Genomic DNA, 17,587 nt, shown 5'->3' with positions numbered 1-17,587 from the left:
TTTTCAAAATCTAAGCTTTATAAAATACAGACATGATGACTAAAGATAACCTGAGGATGTACCTAAGGATTACAAGCCCCATTTCTATATTCTGCTGCAGACAGTGCAAGTATGTGACATTTTTATGACATACACAAAACCATTGAATGATGATCCAGAAGATACCATTAAAAATTGCTTCATCACTGTTTTTTGGCTTTTTATTTTTGGCAGTTGAGGGTAATTCTGAGAGCAACCCACTCTGAGATTTGCTAAGAAGAAATTAGAGTCTTCTTTGTAATCTTATGGAAACTTTTTTGCCAGTGACACAACCTCTATTTTTGTGCTTAGGCATTCAGGGAAGGTCTCTGTAGTTGAACTAATCTTTTCTGGTGTGCACATTTCTGGCTAAATCCAAGTAAGTACAGACACCTACTAACATTAGAATTGGAGCTGTGATTTGAAATGTGTCCTTATGCTGAGGCTTCAAAGTTAGTTTAGTCAGAGAAAGAAAGTGTGTGAGATGTTCATGATACTTAAATAGCTTGTAGGACGCCTTTGCCCTGAAAGCACTTTTCATGAATTTGTTTTCAGTAAGTTGGATACAGCCACCCACTGTAGGTCTGAAAGGGGTCCGTTGGTTTTTTTACGCTTTGTGCTGTTTTGAATAGGTGAAGGTGCTGTCTCTCTAAGAGTAAATCTTGCCAACATTTGTACTTCGTAAATTTTAAGGGCACAAAAAAACATATTGTGCTTACATGAACTGACCAGAGACAGAGCGTTTCCTTTAGTTAATTGTTATTTTGAGTCCAATTTCTGTGGCTGAATTTCAACGTCTTTTAGGAAAAGCAAACAAACGGTATACTTAGAACAAAGTTTTTCAGGGAAATACTCTGCCAGAGTTGACAGACTCTTTCAATTGATACTTACCCTTAGAGATAATAACTACATTATTTCTAATCTAAATATGCCTTATCTCCCCTTTTAGTCATTGTGTTCTCTCACACATAGGCATGTCTGCTAGAATGAGGGGCAGGTAAATAAGGAGAGGGAGAGGACTGACTGATCACTCTGGCTGGGACTCTAGCGAGGTGCTCTGCCCAGAGTAGAGAGGAGGCAAGAGGGAGCCCTGGGCATTTGTGCTGCTGCTGCTGACACCACGTGCCCTGGTGTTTTCTCTGCACTTCCCATGCCTGCAGGCCCCAGTCTCCATGCCACCTACAAGGTTACCGAAGAAGTAGGAGGTGCTCCCCACCAAGCCACCAGCGGTCGGGCAGTGCATGGCAGAGGCCATCCGCGGGAAGGCCTAGGGGAGAGTGGGCATGAGCCTTGTAAGGGCCTCCCTCTGCATTCCTGAGTCATCAGCAATCACTACCAGCAGCCATGACCTTATATTTTCTTCTTGGTCATTTAAACACATTCTGTTAGCAGGGACTTTCTGTTTACAGTTAGACGTAGAGACATACCAGTTCTCTAGCTTTTTATTTATTTCATGTGTAGCATTATAGTTTCATAACCTCCACACCATGTGGAATTAAGTCAAATGTCATACAGAAGTCTAAGGTTTATTACAGCAACACTAGTACATCTATTTACCAAACCAGTAATTTCCTCAGAAAATAGCTAGTGAGTTTGACAAGACGTGTTTTCCTAAACGCATGCTCATTAGCATCAATTACCTTCTTTTAATACTTCATTAACTGAATGAGATCTTCACTATTTTGGCACGCTTTCTACGAGGATGATAGGCCACGATTGCTCAGCTCACCCTGTTTATCTTTTTTAAAATACCACACTTTCCTAGCACTTTCCACCCAATGGTTTGTGTACTGCATGAGGTGGATGGTTGCTGCCCACAAGTGATGATCAGGGTCACATGGGATGGAGTTTGTACCCATCTGAAATCAAGGACTGATTGATACTGATATGTCTATAAAGTCAGTTTCAACACGCAGGATGACATTTCAGGGCTTAACAGTGAAAGTACAATTTCCTCAAGTCTCTTTGCACTGTGAAAGTCACTTTCTCCCTTTAGCTGATTTTGAGCAATGAAGATCAGATAGGAATGAGTCAAATCAAGAGGTGGCCACGCTTTGAGCAGCACCTTCACACTTTGAAGTTGTTTGCATGAGACTTGCACTAGGTGCCCGTGGAGCAAACATGGTGGCCAGGCTGGCAACTTTCAGCTCTCGGTAGCCCCAAGGTGATGTTGAAGGGATTCCCTATGCCCAGTGACGCTCTCCCCTCTCTTCTCATAACATGTACCTCTGGGATTTTATGATAGATTTGAAAGAGGTGGTATGCAGAAGGAGGCAACTATGCCTCGCTCCAGGCTCCGTGCCATCCAAGAGGGCCAGGCCTCTCCATGCCTTGGCTTCCCATCAGCACAAGCAATTAAAGGCAGTCCCTCAGAAAGTCATTGTGAGGAGAAATGTGCTAAAGACGTAGAAACATCACAGTAATGAAGGCCAGGTGAATGTATGACTGAGAAAGGCAGACAATAGCATCACAACCAGAAACTTGGTGGAAAGAGAGTGGGCATTTCTAAGGAAAACAAGATTACTTAGCACTGTAATAAAGAATTAGAAATAGAAAATAATTTTTAAAATTATAGAAACCCACTAGCCACTAAGAAACACTCTTTGATAATATTCAGCGTGATTTCTTGTGCTTCTTTCTAAGGGCCTATCTGGTTCAGTGGGGAAAGTAACCAAATCAGGTAAATTAGTGGGCTCCTGAACAGCAGCAGTTCTCATTCTAGTGTCATTAATAACTACATATAGGCTCACTGTTAGTGGTAATATTCAGTATTTTATCCCAGATTTTCTGGGCTTTTTTTTCCATATAAAAATACTATGATAAAGTGTCGAGAAGTCTGTGCTACACAGGCATGTGATAAGCCTTGCTTTATACCCTTTTTCTGACGTTAGTCATCCTCATTTGTTGTGCCAAGGAGCAAACCATCATCTCAGTTTGGTCTAGGACTAGTTTGGTTAACCTGCCTTGCAAGAAGAGCAGGGACTCGATAAGAATGTCCTCACCAGCCTCATTTTGTAAGATCTCATCTAATTTTGCGTGGCATCTGCTGATACATGTGATTCCTTTGATCTCATTGGAACTATCGCTGTTTGTCAGGGCGACACCAGGAATATAGAGTTAGCCAAGACACTGTATGCTTCTTCATGAAGACATTTTGTCAACTTTGAAATGCCCTCTGTTCTGGAATGTTATGAAGTAACAATATTGAAATCATTTAGAAAATATTTTTAAAATTACCTCGTATCACAACACAATAAATAGTTACACCACCTAATAAAAACTGACTCTGCAACTAACAAAGTAATAAAGTAGAAATTCAGTTGCTGGGATGGACTGGGAGTGGACTCATTGTCAGAACAAGAGCCAGGAACCATTAGCTCTTCAAGACACTTAATTTTTCAGCTTCATTTTTCTCTCTCATGGAGCAAAAAAAATAAAACAAAAAACACCCCCACCCACATCCCTCATAGTCAATATATGCATGATGAATAGCAGGTAAAATCTGCAAGGCAAGTGATATAGTGATAGCATGTATTGAAGGCTGATGTGTATGAGAAAGGCAGCACTTTCTCTGTGGTACCAAAACATGACCTACCTAGTAAATTATCAAGCTGTTGTCTTTATTATTTTGATTGCTTCTTTGATGTACCTGTAGTTCTTCACCTAGTCTTTTGGTAAGGTACTCTTGCAGATTTCCTGGGGTGAACACCACCCATTCTTCTATGGATCATGTCACTGGAAAAAAACTTATCTCAGTAATTTTGAACTTCAAAGTTTTACCCAATAGACTATGTGTCTTCCTCATCCTAAATATCAAACATAGGAAGCAGGGGGGGAGTCAGCTCACAATAAATGATACAGAGGTGATGGCATATTTTAACTTGTTCAATTGTTTGTGATGTGTGTAATAAGAAGGATATACCAGATCAAATAATTACTCTCAAAAAGTGTCTTTTGCTATATTTAATTCCCTCCCCTCAACTGAACTCAGATGAAGTCAGAGATGTAGACATATCCATTGACTGATTCGTTATTAGACTCCATTTATGGAGACACAAAGGTTATGTGGCTGTGACACTAAATTAAATGCTCTCTTCTCCCTCTGTTATACACTGGTACTGCTCATGGCATTGGCTGATGCCCACTGTCCTTCAGTAAATAAATGTCCCCTCAAAGCATGGGAGAAGGAATATGCCCCTGAAGGAAAAGATATGAACTAAATGGGCCCAGTATTACTTCTGATGCAACATACTACTTGCTTTGACTGGTACTTATAGACACAATTCTAGCCCCCTATTAAATAAGAAAAATGAATAATTGCCTATATTTTCAAGAGCAACACATCTCTCCACTGTTGGACATACAATTCAAAGATAGTATAATGGGAAAGAAGCTTGTCAACTGCAGTTCTCTAAAAGTGATTAATACCTATAATAAAATTTCTACTCTTTTAAAATGAATTCCCCTTCCTCGATCCAAAGTTAAAGTGATTGCAGCCGAACCAATGCCTACCAGACCTGATTGGTAGGTACTGCTACTTCTTCCCAATAAACCTCCCCTAATGTGAGTTGAAAGCCTACACTTATCTCTGTGACTTCTCTCTCTAAAACTCAAGCTGATGCAGCAGAAGATGGCAAGCAGGGAGGAAAGGAGCAATTCCCTGTAGGTATCAGAGCTGAGCTTTTCTCCCTCACTCTAAGCACCAGGCTGTGGATGGCAATGCTGCAGAAAACATGTCATCTGAGGACTATCATAGGCATCTAGTAGCAGAGGGGACCTGTTTATCTGGGGGGAAAAAAGCTCCTAAATGTGAAACAACCTCTTTGCATGTATCTGTGGCCCTGGGATAGTGCTATTGCATGCGTGACTGAAACATATCTGATTATAAACTGCTTATTTGAGAGAACTCATGTATGTTTTCCACACTCTTTTTACAGCTCCCAAGTCTACCTTTTGCCCCACTGAGGAGACCTGGTGGCCAGGCCTGGTTATTATCATTGCAGTATGCTGTGCCACACTAGTGTTCCTCTTTGTAGTTGTCATCATTTGCTACAAAGCCATAAAAAGGTAAGACTACAGGTGCTTTTACAGTGCTTAGGGCAATACAACCCTTCAAAGGCTGACCTGAGACTTGACTGACATCTTGTTTTTCTTTAAAGGCATCCTGAAGGCAAAATGCAGACTATAAGCATCCTATAGTCAATGAGTGTTTTCACTGGAAAGTCAGTTAAGGTACCTTTTCCTGCCTGTGTAAAGGATGAGGTTCAATGCACAGCCATGGGCCAGAGGATGAGAAAAACTAGAAATGGGACAGAGCCACAATGTTGAGATTAATATGAATATCCCCAAAGTTAAAGTGCTGCAGGGGTGCTGGGGCATGTTGATAGGCTTTGGCTTGGCCTGGTATAGAGATAGGAAACCCTTTCCTCCCCAGTTACAGCCCTGCGTCCCGGTATGACAGTATTCGGAATTCACACTTAATGGATGTGAGATTTTTGACCCAGGCCCATCACTAATTGCAGCTTTTCAAAAAGATGCAATCCAAACTCTAGTGTAAATTGTGTAATTTTTCATTTAGAGGCTCTAATTCTAGTTTATTCTCTGTTCAGAATGGTCGTCTACAGAATCAAATTCAAAACCTATTTCTTTTAATTTAAAAGCTATATGAAGGCCACGTACAACACAGTGAGAAGTAACCATTTCAGCTCATCTACCACTGTCCTTGCAATATATGTGCTCCTCTGCCACTGTCTTTGTGATATATGTGCTTGTATAAGCCTCCGGTAGTTAGAAAGCACTGATTTCAGTTACTTAGAAAAATGCGAGGGGGAATCGTTGCTTTGTCTAAATAATATTGCAATTCTTCTCTGGAAAAAAGTCAAAACTTGGAAATTTCTGTATGAAGGCTTAAACCGTGAGTCCAGAGGGTTGATGTGGAAAAGAAAATATCATGTGAGAGTTGTAGTCAGGATGGATGGAGTTTCCTTTTCTCCCCTAGTGGCTTGAGTATGGCTCCAAGGATACCCAACAATCATGATTTTATGGAGTTGCTGTGGTGTACCATCAGAGTAATGGACACGAGCTGTAGAACAGCTGGGTTTCCCAGCCCAAAGTAGAGCAATATTCAATTCACAACTCTCAAGAGATACTGCAGTGATCTCTGAATCACAATTTTAATTAATTTATGTTTTTTCAGCTTTGAGATGTTTGTAGAGGGGAGGGGGGAGAAAACAGAAAGTACTTTGCACAAAAGAAATATTTCTGTAAAAAGCAAGTGGACAATTTTTGATTAGCTCTAGCAGGGATATCACAATAGTGGACCATTGCACGTGCTTTGTGGTTATCTGAAAACTTACTCAGGATGTGGAGAATAATATATCCAAGAGCATTAAACAGGGAGAATTCAAACAAGAAGACAGAACTCTGTAACTAATTTCTTACTAAATTTACGTAAGTATCTTTTCTGCTTCTGGTTTAGCTAAAAGGAATGCTCACTAATTTTGAAGAATTATAAAGCTTTCATTCTACCTACTGAACTTTCAGAAAGAATCATCTATGGATGACTGAAAGTTCATTTGGATTACTGATTTAATGCAAAATTTCTTACCTGTGGTTCCTAATCTGACATCAGCTGTTCGCAGGAGGTTGGTCCAATTCCATGCGGAAAGCTATATCTGTTTCAAAAACAGCTACTGCATTTGTCTGCCTGGTGCCAAACTGTGAATGATTTCTGCCAAGGCTGCAATATAGGCTGATGAGAGCAGTAATTCTCCAGGGCAGCTTGTGCCTGGCAAAGAATATTTCCTCAGATCTGCTATCTGATGCTACTAGATAGGAAGTACAGAAAAGAAATTTAAACAGACAAATTTAGAGCTGCCTTGAGAAGACTGTGGGAGTTCACATAACAAAGGCTCTTGTATTTCATGTCAGTGAAGAATAATACAGATACTTGATGAAGATACCCATTATTTGTCAACAATGTGAATATCAACATACAAGTCAGCAGCTGAACTGGCATTAAGCTTAGAGAAGTGAAAATTCCTCTTAGCTCTTATTGTTGACATTCAGACTGCTGACAAATGCTAAGCTGAAAACTGCTCAGAAGTAGGATGGATAGATATAAAAGAAAAATCTTATTAATTATATTTTTGCAGAGCAACTAGAGCATTTCTTTTCATCAATGAGTCCTTTCTAAAATGGCTTCGTTAAATGGATGCCCTAAAGTGCTTTGGCAGCATTCCTCAGTAGTTCAAGTTCCTTGATCCATTGTAAAGAATATCTATTGATAAACCCTGGGAAATAAGATAAGATACTTCACAAGAGAAAAATCTCTGCCTTCGACACAGAGTATTATCATGCACTGTTGAGCTGAATAGGTTTTGGATGGTCTGAGAAATCCTTCACTATATTTTGCTGAGAGGTAGGCCTTTCTACAGGAAGAGAGAGGGAATTAATCTAGGTGATAGTGAAGCCAAGTTTCGTTCCAGCGTGTTTCCTTCCTGTGGCTATCTCCCAGGCTGGGGAATTGCCTTGGCCTTTCTCACACCGGTGTCTACCCACTCTCCTCTCCAGTCCTTCTTCCAGACTCTGGTTCTCTGTTCATCTCCTGGAAGTGGGAGCTCTTTCATTGCAGCATCTCCAACAAATCTGGCTCCCAGCTCAGGGTCAGCAAGCTATCTACTTCCTTATAACATACCCATCCTCTCAGAGGCCTCCAGCTGAGCCATTGCAGACACCACCTGCTTGTCCTCTACCCCACGTCTAGCTCAGGTTGCAGCCTCGGTATGGCACAACCCTCTTCTCTCTGAGGAAAGGCAGGCACTGCTTGCCTCAAAGTAGAAACCAGAATCAGCCTAAAGATCCAGTCCTTGCCCAGATCCTGACTCTTTCTTTAGCTCTGGGTGAGGGACAGGAGGAAAACAATGCCATTCTCTCTCACAGCTTAACTGCACCAGTTGTGGGGAGGATGAGCAGACTCTTGGGCACCTAAAGGCATGACTCCATGCAGGGAGCAGTCACGACCCTGCCGAGTCGTGACATGCATGCAGGGAGCAGTCGCGACCCTGCCGAGTGCAGAGCACACCTAGTGCAGAGGCAGTCACACCTATGCTCTCATCTCCATCCCTTCTGTTTTATGCCATTTCAAGCATGTCTGAAGGTTTCTAGGGGTGGCACAGCCTCTATTCACTGTGTAGCTTGTCACTGTACGTGGAGATTGGGGGACCAGCAGAGCAGCATAGTATACTGAGGAAAGGACTGTTCAAAATGATCAGCATACACTGACCCCTAGAGCCCCCTCCCCCCCAACCTCAGTTTCCTCTTCTTTGAAACAGACATAAAACCGTTTGCCTACATCTCAGGGATATCACTGAGATTCATCACCTACTGTATTGAGCAATATAAATATGAAAGTGGCAAGAATTATTATCCAAACATATGTCCTTTAAAACCTTGCATGAGAGGGTCGTCTTCTATACTTTTTAGACAGGTTTTTTTTTTTTTACTGTTTCTTAGGGGAGCAGGGGAAGGAGACCCATGTCATCACATTTGGAAACCCTCATTCTGATGGGAGCTCATGGGTGCAACAAAACCTTGTAGTGCCAGTAAGTGTAAAAACTGGCTTGCCAGTAGCAGATGACTAATATCTTGTTTGGTGCAACAGGAACAACATTTAAAAATTCTCACCAGCCCATCAGCTAAAAAAGGATAGATCAAAATAAAATGTTAAGAGCATACTGAACATCAGTTCCTTATAAGGTACATCTATGGGTAAAACTGATACTACAATCCCATCTGAATTAAACTATAGTACAGGTGTATATGGTATATATCTCTCAGTGACAAATCCACAGGTATTACAGGACACTATTGCAAAGAACCTTACTGCAATAACTACTGATTTCACAGCTTGTTAGTCTTCCAAATGAACTTGGTTTTATAGCCTGAACATCAATGATATCTATATCCTGTTTGCTTAAAGCATTTGGCTTGCCTTTGTTAGCAGTATAGTCACTAAAGGCATACTGAAGAGTGAAATAACAGCAGTTATCTGGTTCTAGAGTGTAGAAAGAGTTAAGAGTTTTAGCAGGAAAGTGCAGGCAGAGATTTATTTGCACAGAGCTTGGATCTGTTGTATTAATCCCTCACTTTTATAAGAATCAAATTTAAAGTAGAAGTAAAAAGAAGAAAAATCCTATTGTGCTTAAGTTAAAATCTCATTTACTGGTTTCAAAGGGCCAGACCTGAACAAACTCTCTCATGTCTGCTTTTTCATAGCCGGAAGAGAGGGAGTAACTGTCCTCGAGTTATCATAACTCAACTGTATTTTTATTGAATCTGTATAAAAACTGTGTCTGCTGATGTTTGTTTGTTTTCCTCTGCAAAAGCTAAAACTTCAGCGTATCATCAATTTTTGGCACTAAGCCTTTTTGTCAAAAACATAACCTAGTGGATTGGTGCTTCCATGTGCAAAATAATTACTAGAGCCAAAGCAGCCTGCTGTTATCATCATCTCTGCATCTCCATGGGAAATACTCAAGTTCTACCAGCATGAAATGATCACAAGAAATCCTGTAATCCATTCCTGTGCTTTTTGATCCACATCCCAAAATGTGTCAACCAGCACTGTCAATCAGCCCTGTCAGACAGGTAAAGCACTCAGGAAGATACATATCGGGCAGCTCTCCAAAGCATCTTAGAGCAGCCTCTAAACTTACTGCGTGTGTCGCTGGCGTGTAGCATTAGACACCGCATGACTGGCACACCAGGGCTGGCACATCAGCTGCAGAGCTGTGTTGTTGCATAGATCAAGCACTGGAAGATGTCACATGTGATGTTACCTAGTGCTGCAGCGTGGTTTTATGCATGGTGACAACGCCCTCAGTTTTGCAGTGGAAAAGATGCTATACACACTGAAATGCCTTGAGAAACTACCAGTTATTTTCTCTGGTCTTGGTGACAGAAGGATACATTACTGTTTCTGAAAATGTGAATATTTTCCTAGGAAACTTTTCCATGGCACATTAGAAAAATGTTAAGGACAGGCCAAATGTGTGGCACTGTGTACCAACAGCAAACACCATCTGTGACACCTTTCATTCAAGGCTTTCTAGGACAGGCATAATGACTAGGTGGTACTCAGATCCACAATAAGCAGTGGGAGTTCTCTGCTCATTTTGCAGGTCAGGCAAATGATCCCACAGCCAGAGATTTCTGTAACAAATAGCATGCCTGAATGAGCGAGTGAGTAACCAGTTCAAAACCTAGAATACCTTCAGGTATTTCTCTAGCATTTCTCTCTCTCTGCAAAGATCTGCTGTTCTTTCCCTTTCCCCAGAAGACTGTTGCCAAAAAATAAAAGCAGGTTGTCCAAGAACAATTCGTAAATTATCATAGTCTGGAAGAAGCTGGATCATTTCAGTATTACATGGTTTGTGGACTGGACTCAGGCAAGTGAACGGTGAATGTAAGCATCGTTAACAGACCTTCGGTTGGTGTAAATCAGTGCAGCTTCAAAAAAAATCAGAGGGGCTCTGTTCATTTTAATCACCTCTGGGGGTGGCTGTCTCTTAAGCTGTTCTCGACATTCGCTTGCAATGTAAGCATCTCAATCACAGTAAGACTGGAGGGAAGTGAGGGGTAAACACAGTAAAGAGGATTAACGAGAGTACTTTGGTAAATAAACAGCTGAGATAGGGCAGAGAGGGACCTGCATTTTGTAATCCTATTTCTGTAGCTCACTGACACATCGGAGTCTTACTATGAAGGCAGTGCGATATTTACATAAAAGCGGGAAGGACCCGGTGTCTGGATCCCTGTATAAAATTAAAATACTGAAGATGTCTCCTAAACCATGAAGGTGGTAGTAAAGCCAGTCATCCAAGTCTCCACGCCAGCTGATGCTCGAGGTACGGAGGCTGGTAGGAGGTCCTTGGCATGGTTTTCCAACATGTGAAAAACCTATATTAAATACCTCCAGCACATCCATATGGTCCCGGGTGACCTGTAAGCAGTCCATTTTGCTTAGGGATGCTATTCCTTGGCTCTGCTGGATTTTACATAGGATGGATAACTCTGTTCTCAGCTGTATATCGCAGGCTTTGCTGTCAAAGCGCCTGCTTGCTAAGTCAGCAGAGAAAGGCTGATGATGGCTATGTTTCACATGATGTACCTTTTGCTCACTATTCTAACTTTGTCAAGGCACAACAGTTTTCCTTGTCCCATAGCCTGTGAGAAAGGTACTATAAATGCCTATGCATGCACTTCCTTAAATAGCTGCTGAGTTCACTTTCAAATAATATTTAAGTAGAAGAAAACATTGCATTGAAACAAAATGGCAGGTCAGATTTAAACTGTCTCAAAATTCATTGCTCAGGTATTTTCTAGGTTATTCAGCATTACTATATGATTTATGGACTCCCTTTATTGTAAAGTCTAGTTTCAGTGGCAGGAGCACGGTTTAGGAGGTTGATTTTCGTTAACAAAATGAGGCAGGGTGCCTATAAGGGGAAAACACTGGTATTTTTTTGACAAAAAGTGGGAGGGAAGGCTGTGATGAGGCACTGCACATGGAAGAATGCATCCCAACCTGCGAGGGGTGTGTCCCACTCAGCAGACCATGGCCCTGCGTTTCTCCTCACTCCACCTTGTAGCACTCATTCAGCCAAAGAAGAAGAACTACACGTCTGTGCCCATCTCTTACCAGAAGCACAGGAGCCATGCACAGTGTAGTCCAACACCATTATTAATTGCAGGAATAGAACACTTTCCAATTTCAAAGTACTTTATAATATCCCAAAGACCACTATCATAGCTGGGCGGGTGTCCAGGGCATGATCTCGTGGTACTGTATGAAGTCAAATGTCCTGTGTTTTCTGCAGGGTCCTAACTACCTAGCAGGGAGTGTGTGTGCAGAGAAAAGACAAAAGAGTGGCCCAAACTTACTTAATTGCTTTAAAGTGAATATGACACCCAGGTCAAGATGAATTGGGACTGCTAACTTCTCTTTTATTCTCCCTGAAAAGTTAGAAGGATTTGCACAGAAATGATGCTTTAATTCTCAGCAGATGGCTGGAAGAATGGTAACTACTCAGTAGATAAAGTAGGAGTTCTGCTTGAAAACCTGGGGGAAAAATATCTGTGTGAATGGACATGCTGAAGGGGAAGAAGCAGGTCTGTGGAAGCAGGTCTGTGCACCTCTGATTGTACTTCCCTGACATTGAACCAGTCCAGCAGTACAAAACGGGTCAACCTCTAGAAAGTGCTGTTCAGGGGGAAACATGGTCTTCGTAAAGAGGACCTAGGAATGTCACCAAAGGCAGTTGCTAGAGACACAAACGTCAAAATTTTGTAAGAGTAAGAAGATAATCTCGTTGCAACCTGATTACCTTTTCCACTGGCTACATGTTGATGTTTATCTGCATCCACTCCACTGAGCACCCCCAGTCAAGTTCTCTGCATCCTCTGATCAAAGCTCAGCAGCCCCTGTGGGTTGCTCGGTGTGCATGCTTAACCACCTTCCTGTGACTTTACTCCCATCCTGGGAATGTGGTTTGTGGATGATCTACTAATTACAAATTAAATACTCGGAGCAGCCAATCTTCCTTGCTGCATGAGATCCCATTTTTTACCTATGAAGAAATGTGTTCTTGTCGGTTTTCTTGTGTTCTTTCAAAGCTGTCATTGTTTATTAAAGTAAATGTAGTTCTGATTGCTGAAAACTGAGAACTACTAAAAGAAAAATCAACTCTTCTTCTAAACAGCCCTAAAGTCTGAGTATTAGTTGTGCAATGATTTCCAGAGGAGTATATACAAGAAGAGTTGTTGAATAGCTTTAGAACTTGATCAAAGCCCATGGGAGCTGCCAGAGCCCTGCTATATTCATTCTGCTGATTCAGTGTTGTCTCTGGGGATTTTGTACAGGAGGACTAAAAGTTGGTGCAGTCCAGCATATTTTGAGTGCATCAAGATGAAAGAGGGTTGGCCTAATTTTTGAGCTACACAAATGAGTAGGCTGCCAAAAGTATTGCTGCCACTTGTTAGCAGGTTCATTTGATAGAATACAGACTTATCAGTAAGGGATCTAAAATATCCTTTCACCCTGAGAGCCAAGCCACATCGGTGGTTTGTGCAGGCAGTTTTGCTTTGCTGTTTCTGTGCAGCGCGCACAGTGTCAGAGCAGAGTCTTCTGCTCTCCAGGGCTGTCACTCGGGGATTTTTATAAGCACTGCGTCTGTGTATAACTATTACATGGGAGGATGCCTCCTCTGTTTGTCTCCTGTAAATTATAGCAAAGTAACATTCCACTAGAGAGAAAGTTTGCTGTCACAAATGGGTAAAATACCATATTTTTTCCTCGTGCAGGAACACCAGAAGCCTGACGGAGGCTTTTGCCTCTAACATTGAACAAACACCCAAGTGTTTGACAAAATACTCTTATAGATCACTTTTCCCTTTTTCATGCCTAATTTATAATGTATTAACAAAGATGCTAACAGAAATCTGTAGAGCATTGCAGTCAGTCCTGTGATTAATTAACTTTTCATTGTTAGTACAAATGAACCTGTCATTTTTCCCTGTTTTCTATTGCCAATGAGGATACGATGTTGAATGGGCAGAACTCCTGCAATAAATTGAAGTATTCTGCAGTTACTGTCTCAGTGAAACCCTGTAATACCCAGGGGTGGGTTTTACAGGCTCATGCCAGAGTATAGTCCTCATGCTAGTCTGATTCGATTGGCTTCAGTGAAGTTATTCTTGATTTGTCTCAGCAGAACTAGAAGATACAGGCCGATACTAAAGCTTTGAAATCAATAGGGCAATTGGCAGTTTGAGCAATTTTACTGTGAATTTTTTATTGCATGGGGTTCTTCTTGACGCCATAATTTCTGAAGAAATCTGAATAAATATCAGTCTTGGGTTTAAAGTCAGTTTTTAGACTACTCATCTGTTCTCTTCACATACAAGTCTAAAAATTGATTTTAAACTCAAAACTCTTACATATTCAAAACTTCACAAGGCAAAGAAGTAAAGTTTTATTTGTTAAAAATTCATTTAATTTTTAAGTCAATCTTACTTTTTGCAAGCTGACATCATGGCACTTGTGGCTGACTCTGTTGGTGAAAATCCACAGCTGTAACTGAGATGTACCCAGCATAGTTTGTAGGGACAGACAAAGGGGGCTTTCAACGTGATTATCTGTGGTATCTAAGCTTAGGACTGCCTTTATTATGGCCTACAAGAATTGACCAGCAGCATCCCTGGGACACCCAAGACAATCTCTGTTATGTCTCAGAGGATATTGTACTCACTGTATTGAGGAGGGGGGGAGATCAGTTACTCCAACTCTATATCATCTAGAAATTTCCCTTGGAGAAAGTGAACCCCACAGGAACCTTCTGGGTGCCTTTATTGCTCCTTTTTCCGTTCCTGGAGGGTTTGCAGTGCATCTGAAGTAAAATTGGTTGAGCCTGATTTCTCTAGTGACTGCACAACTGCAGCTCAGTTGACACAGTGGATTTGCAGAAGCTCTAAAAATCTGACAATTAGAATGAGAAAGCCAGAGAGTATGGGCCTGATTCCTCTCCTTTACCCTGCTTTTCTTTTTGAATAGGTCTATTGACTTTCTTCATGTCCCAATTAGTTACCTCTGACCATACTTACAAGGGCAACAGTGCCAAGTTATCAATGCTGATTGATGAAAGGCCCCAGTAGAGGCCCAGGAATGGTGAACTTTCACCAGTGATTTCCAGCCTTAACCTGTCCACTCACCCTGTTGGGCTCAGAGTCTTTGTGCTATGCTGTGTATTAAAGCTCAAGGAATTGCAGGAGCTGTGGTAGGGATGCATTATATCCTGCACAGGGAATCTCAGCCAGATATAAATAGGCATCTGATCCCTGTAGTGTTATTTCCCACTGTAATTTATGTGCATTAGTTTCACACCTTTATCTAATTAGTCACAACTTGCTGTGGAAACAAGCTGCCAGCTTTTACATGCTTTGCTGAAACAAAAAGGTGTTTATAAAAGCTCAGGAGTCTTGTTCACACCAAAGGATTTTGTGGGTGCTGGGGATCTGGGCTCCACAGTACAAGAAAAACATGAACATACTGGAGTAAGTCCAGCAAAGGGCCACAAAGATGATAAAGGGACTGGAGCATCTCTCATAGAAGGAGAGGCTGACACCTGGGGCTGTTCAGCCCGGAGAAGAGAAGGTTCAGGGAGGATCTTGCCAATATATCTGATGGGAGGATGTAAAAAGGACAGGACCAGACTCTTCTGAGTGGTGCTCAGTGACAGGACAAGAGGCAACAGGCACAAATTGAAACACGGGAAATTCCACTTGAACACATGAAAACACTTCTTCACTGTGAGGGTGGTCAAACACTGGAACAGATTGCCCAGAGAGGTTGTAAAGTCTCCATCCTTGGAGATATTCAAAATCCAACTAGACATGGTCCTGGGCATCCTGCTCTGAGGTTGGATCAGATGATCTCCAGAGGTCCCTTCCAACGCCAGCTATGCTGTGCTTCCATGACCCATGCTGATCAGAAGAAAGGTCACTCTATAAGCCCTTCTGCCTTGCTGGGGTCTTCATTGCCTCTCAGCCACAGTGGCCAGGGCACAAAGGGTGCAGGAAAGGTCCCTGCCGTGCAGAACTACCGTGTTCCTTGGTCACAGCACGGCTGTACTTACAGTTGTTTGGAGCCACCCTCAAAACCCTTGAAGTTGTACTACAGCCAGTTGTGTAACTGCATGGTCTTATTTCTGCTGCTTCTGTCCTTCCCTCCCAGCTCCCCCCCCCCGCCCCCAGCACTTACTGCTAAATATTTATAATGCTCCTAGGTTGCTAAGCAGCACACAGCTCCCAGCTCAGGAGAGAGCCTTGCTGAGAAGTCGAGACGCGCAGTAGGTCAGCGTGGGCAGAGCTGGGGGTGGGAAAAGCTGGTGTCTGCTAGTGGTGGTCCTGCTTCATCGCTCGCTTACTGTGCTTTTACTCAGGTATTACCTCTGGCAGTGCGCATGTGGCTACCTCCACTGGTAACGTAGGGCTGGAGAACAAGATTCCCATTTTGTCTGGTTCAGAGAGCTGTTTGCTACATAGCCATGTCAGGGGGTATTTGTGGAGATCAGCTGTCCTAATAGTACCACAACATCCATTCTCCAAGCTAATGCCAGGTGATGGAGTAAAGCACTAATAGAAAGAAGTGAAGAGTCTGATCACAACTGTATGCAAGCTGGAAAACTGGCAAGGGCAGGAAAACAGGGTCATTCCTCCTTCTGGCCTTTGCCATAAACCAACCATATGAAGATGCTCCAGATGAGGAAATGGTGGAGTTCCTTCTTTGGTGTCTGCTTTTTGAAACATCACAAATGATGTTAACACTCCCAAGCAACAGAAGCTGAAGGTTAACCTGGCTTTTCCCTTCTGTTGCTCTGAACCCTGGGGAGCCCTGTGCACTTCTGAGTATGGAGATTGGCTGAATTCAAGTCCTTCCTCAGAAATTTTCCCCCCCGTTACAATTGCCTAAGCTCAGTTCCCAAACTGCACAGAAACTAATCTGTGTGTGGATATCAAGATGTGCGAGTCTTGCTGGTTGCTTTGCCCTTTGTATGGGCTTGTCCAATTGCATACCTGGAGCATGGGGAGGCTGGGACCACTGTGTGCAATCAATACTACTCTCCATGCTGACTTATATGAGGCTTTATCCATCCTGCTAAGAGCATGGTCTGCCTCTGCAGACTTTTCTTGGTTACTACTGAAATTCATAAGTAGCTCCTTAGAAGTCAGTAGGGTTACACTAGTTGGTGGCAGAGAAAGATTGCCTCAAATGCAAGGTGATCCACATACTTGCAAAGGCCCATTTATCTTACAAGTTTTAGTTTTCTTCTCTGCTCCTTGCATTAATTTCTGTTGCAGATGCTATTTTGTAAAAGATATGTCTATTAGGAAAAACTCCTAGTTGTTCCAATCTGTTCCTTTCAATAACCCTCCTCCTTTTCTGGTGTTCCCTGAGGCCAATCTCAACTCCTCTTTCTTTTCATTAGACTAAATAATTCAACCTCTTTTATTGTCTTCCACAAGAAATTAGGACAGAAATTCGAGCTGGCTTCTGTCTTTAAATTATAGACTTGTTAGGGCAGATACTGTCTCATGCAATAGAGCCATCTCTGTCATCTAGGCACTACACACATATCGAAAATACCAGGCTGTTCCTACATTGCTTGGCAGAGCGTCATATGCCATGAACCAAGCTCTACACATGCACCTATATTGCTTTGCAGCAGGGAAGGCCTTTGAAGAGAGGGAGGGCACCTGGCTCATCGGCAGCCACCCTGTTCCCACAGGGCACAGTGGACACCCGGTGCGCTCTGCCAGGCATGGCCATGGCCATCCTCCACGTGCTGCAGCTGGAGACATACTCAAGCACAGCAGCTAAAGCTCCAGCTTTCTCTTCTGTCATGCTTCAGAGGCTGTCAAAGTTGCACCTGTGTGAGGCCATGTGAGAAGCACAGGCTCAGTCTCAGGCTCGAAGCTTTGCCTTTAGGTGGCCCTGAGATCTGGACCCTGT

The 17,587-nt window shown here is 42.4% G+C and overlaps 1 protein-coding gene across 4 annotated transcripts in view; it reads left to right on the top strand.

The window, feature by feature from the left end:
• PRIMA1 (proline rich membrane anchor 1) overlaps positions 1–17,587 on the top strand; it is a 63,990-nt gene that overhangs the window by 33,776 nt on the left and 12,627 nt on the right. For all 4 annotated transcript variants that reach the window (XR_011141633.1, XM_068946906.1, XM_068946905.1 and 1 more), the window contains exon 3: positions 4,956–5,085. Coding sequence is in view for 3 of the 4 variants with exons in the window: in XM_068946906.1 (XP_068803007.1) it covers positions 4,956–5,085 (130 nt within the window). In the remaining variant the exon portion in view is untranslated. The remainder of the gene's footprint in view (positions 1–4,955; positions 5,086–17,587) is intronic.

The sequence above is a fragment of the Struthio camelus genome, chromosome 5 (assembly GCF_040807025.1).
Source record: "Struthio camelus isolate bStrCam1 chromosome 5, bStrCam1.hap1, whole genome shotgun sequence".
Classification (NCBI taxonomy): Eukaryota; Metazoa; Chordata; class Aves; order Struthioniformes; family Struthionidae; genus Struthio; species Struthio camelus.
This window is presented reverse-complemented; position numbering and strand designations above follow the sequence as displayed.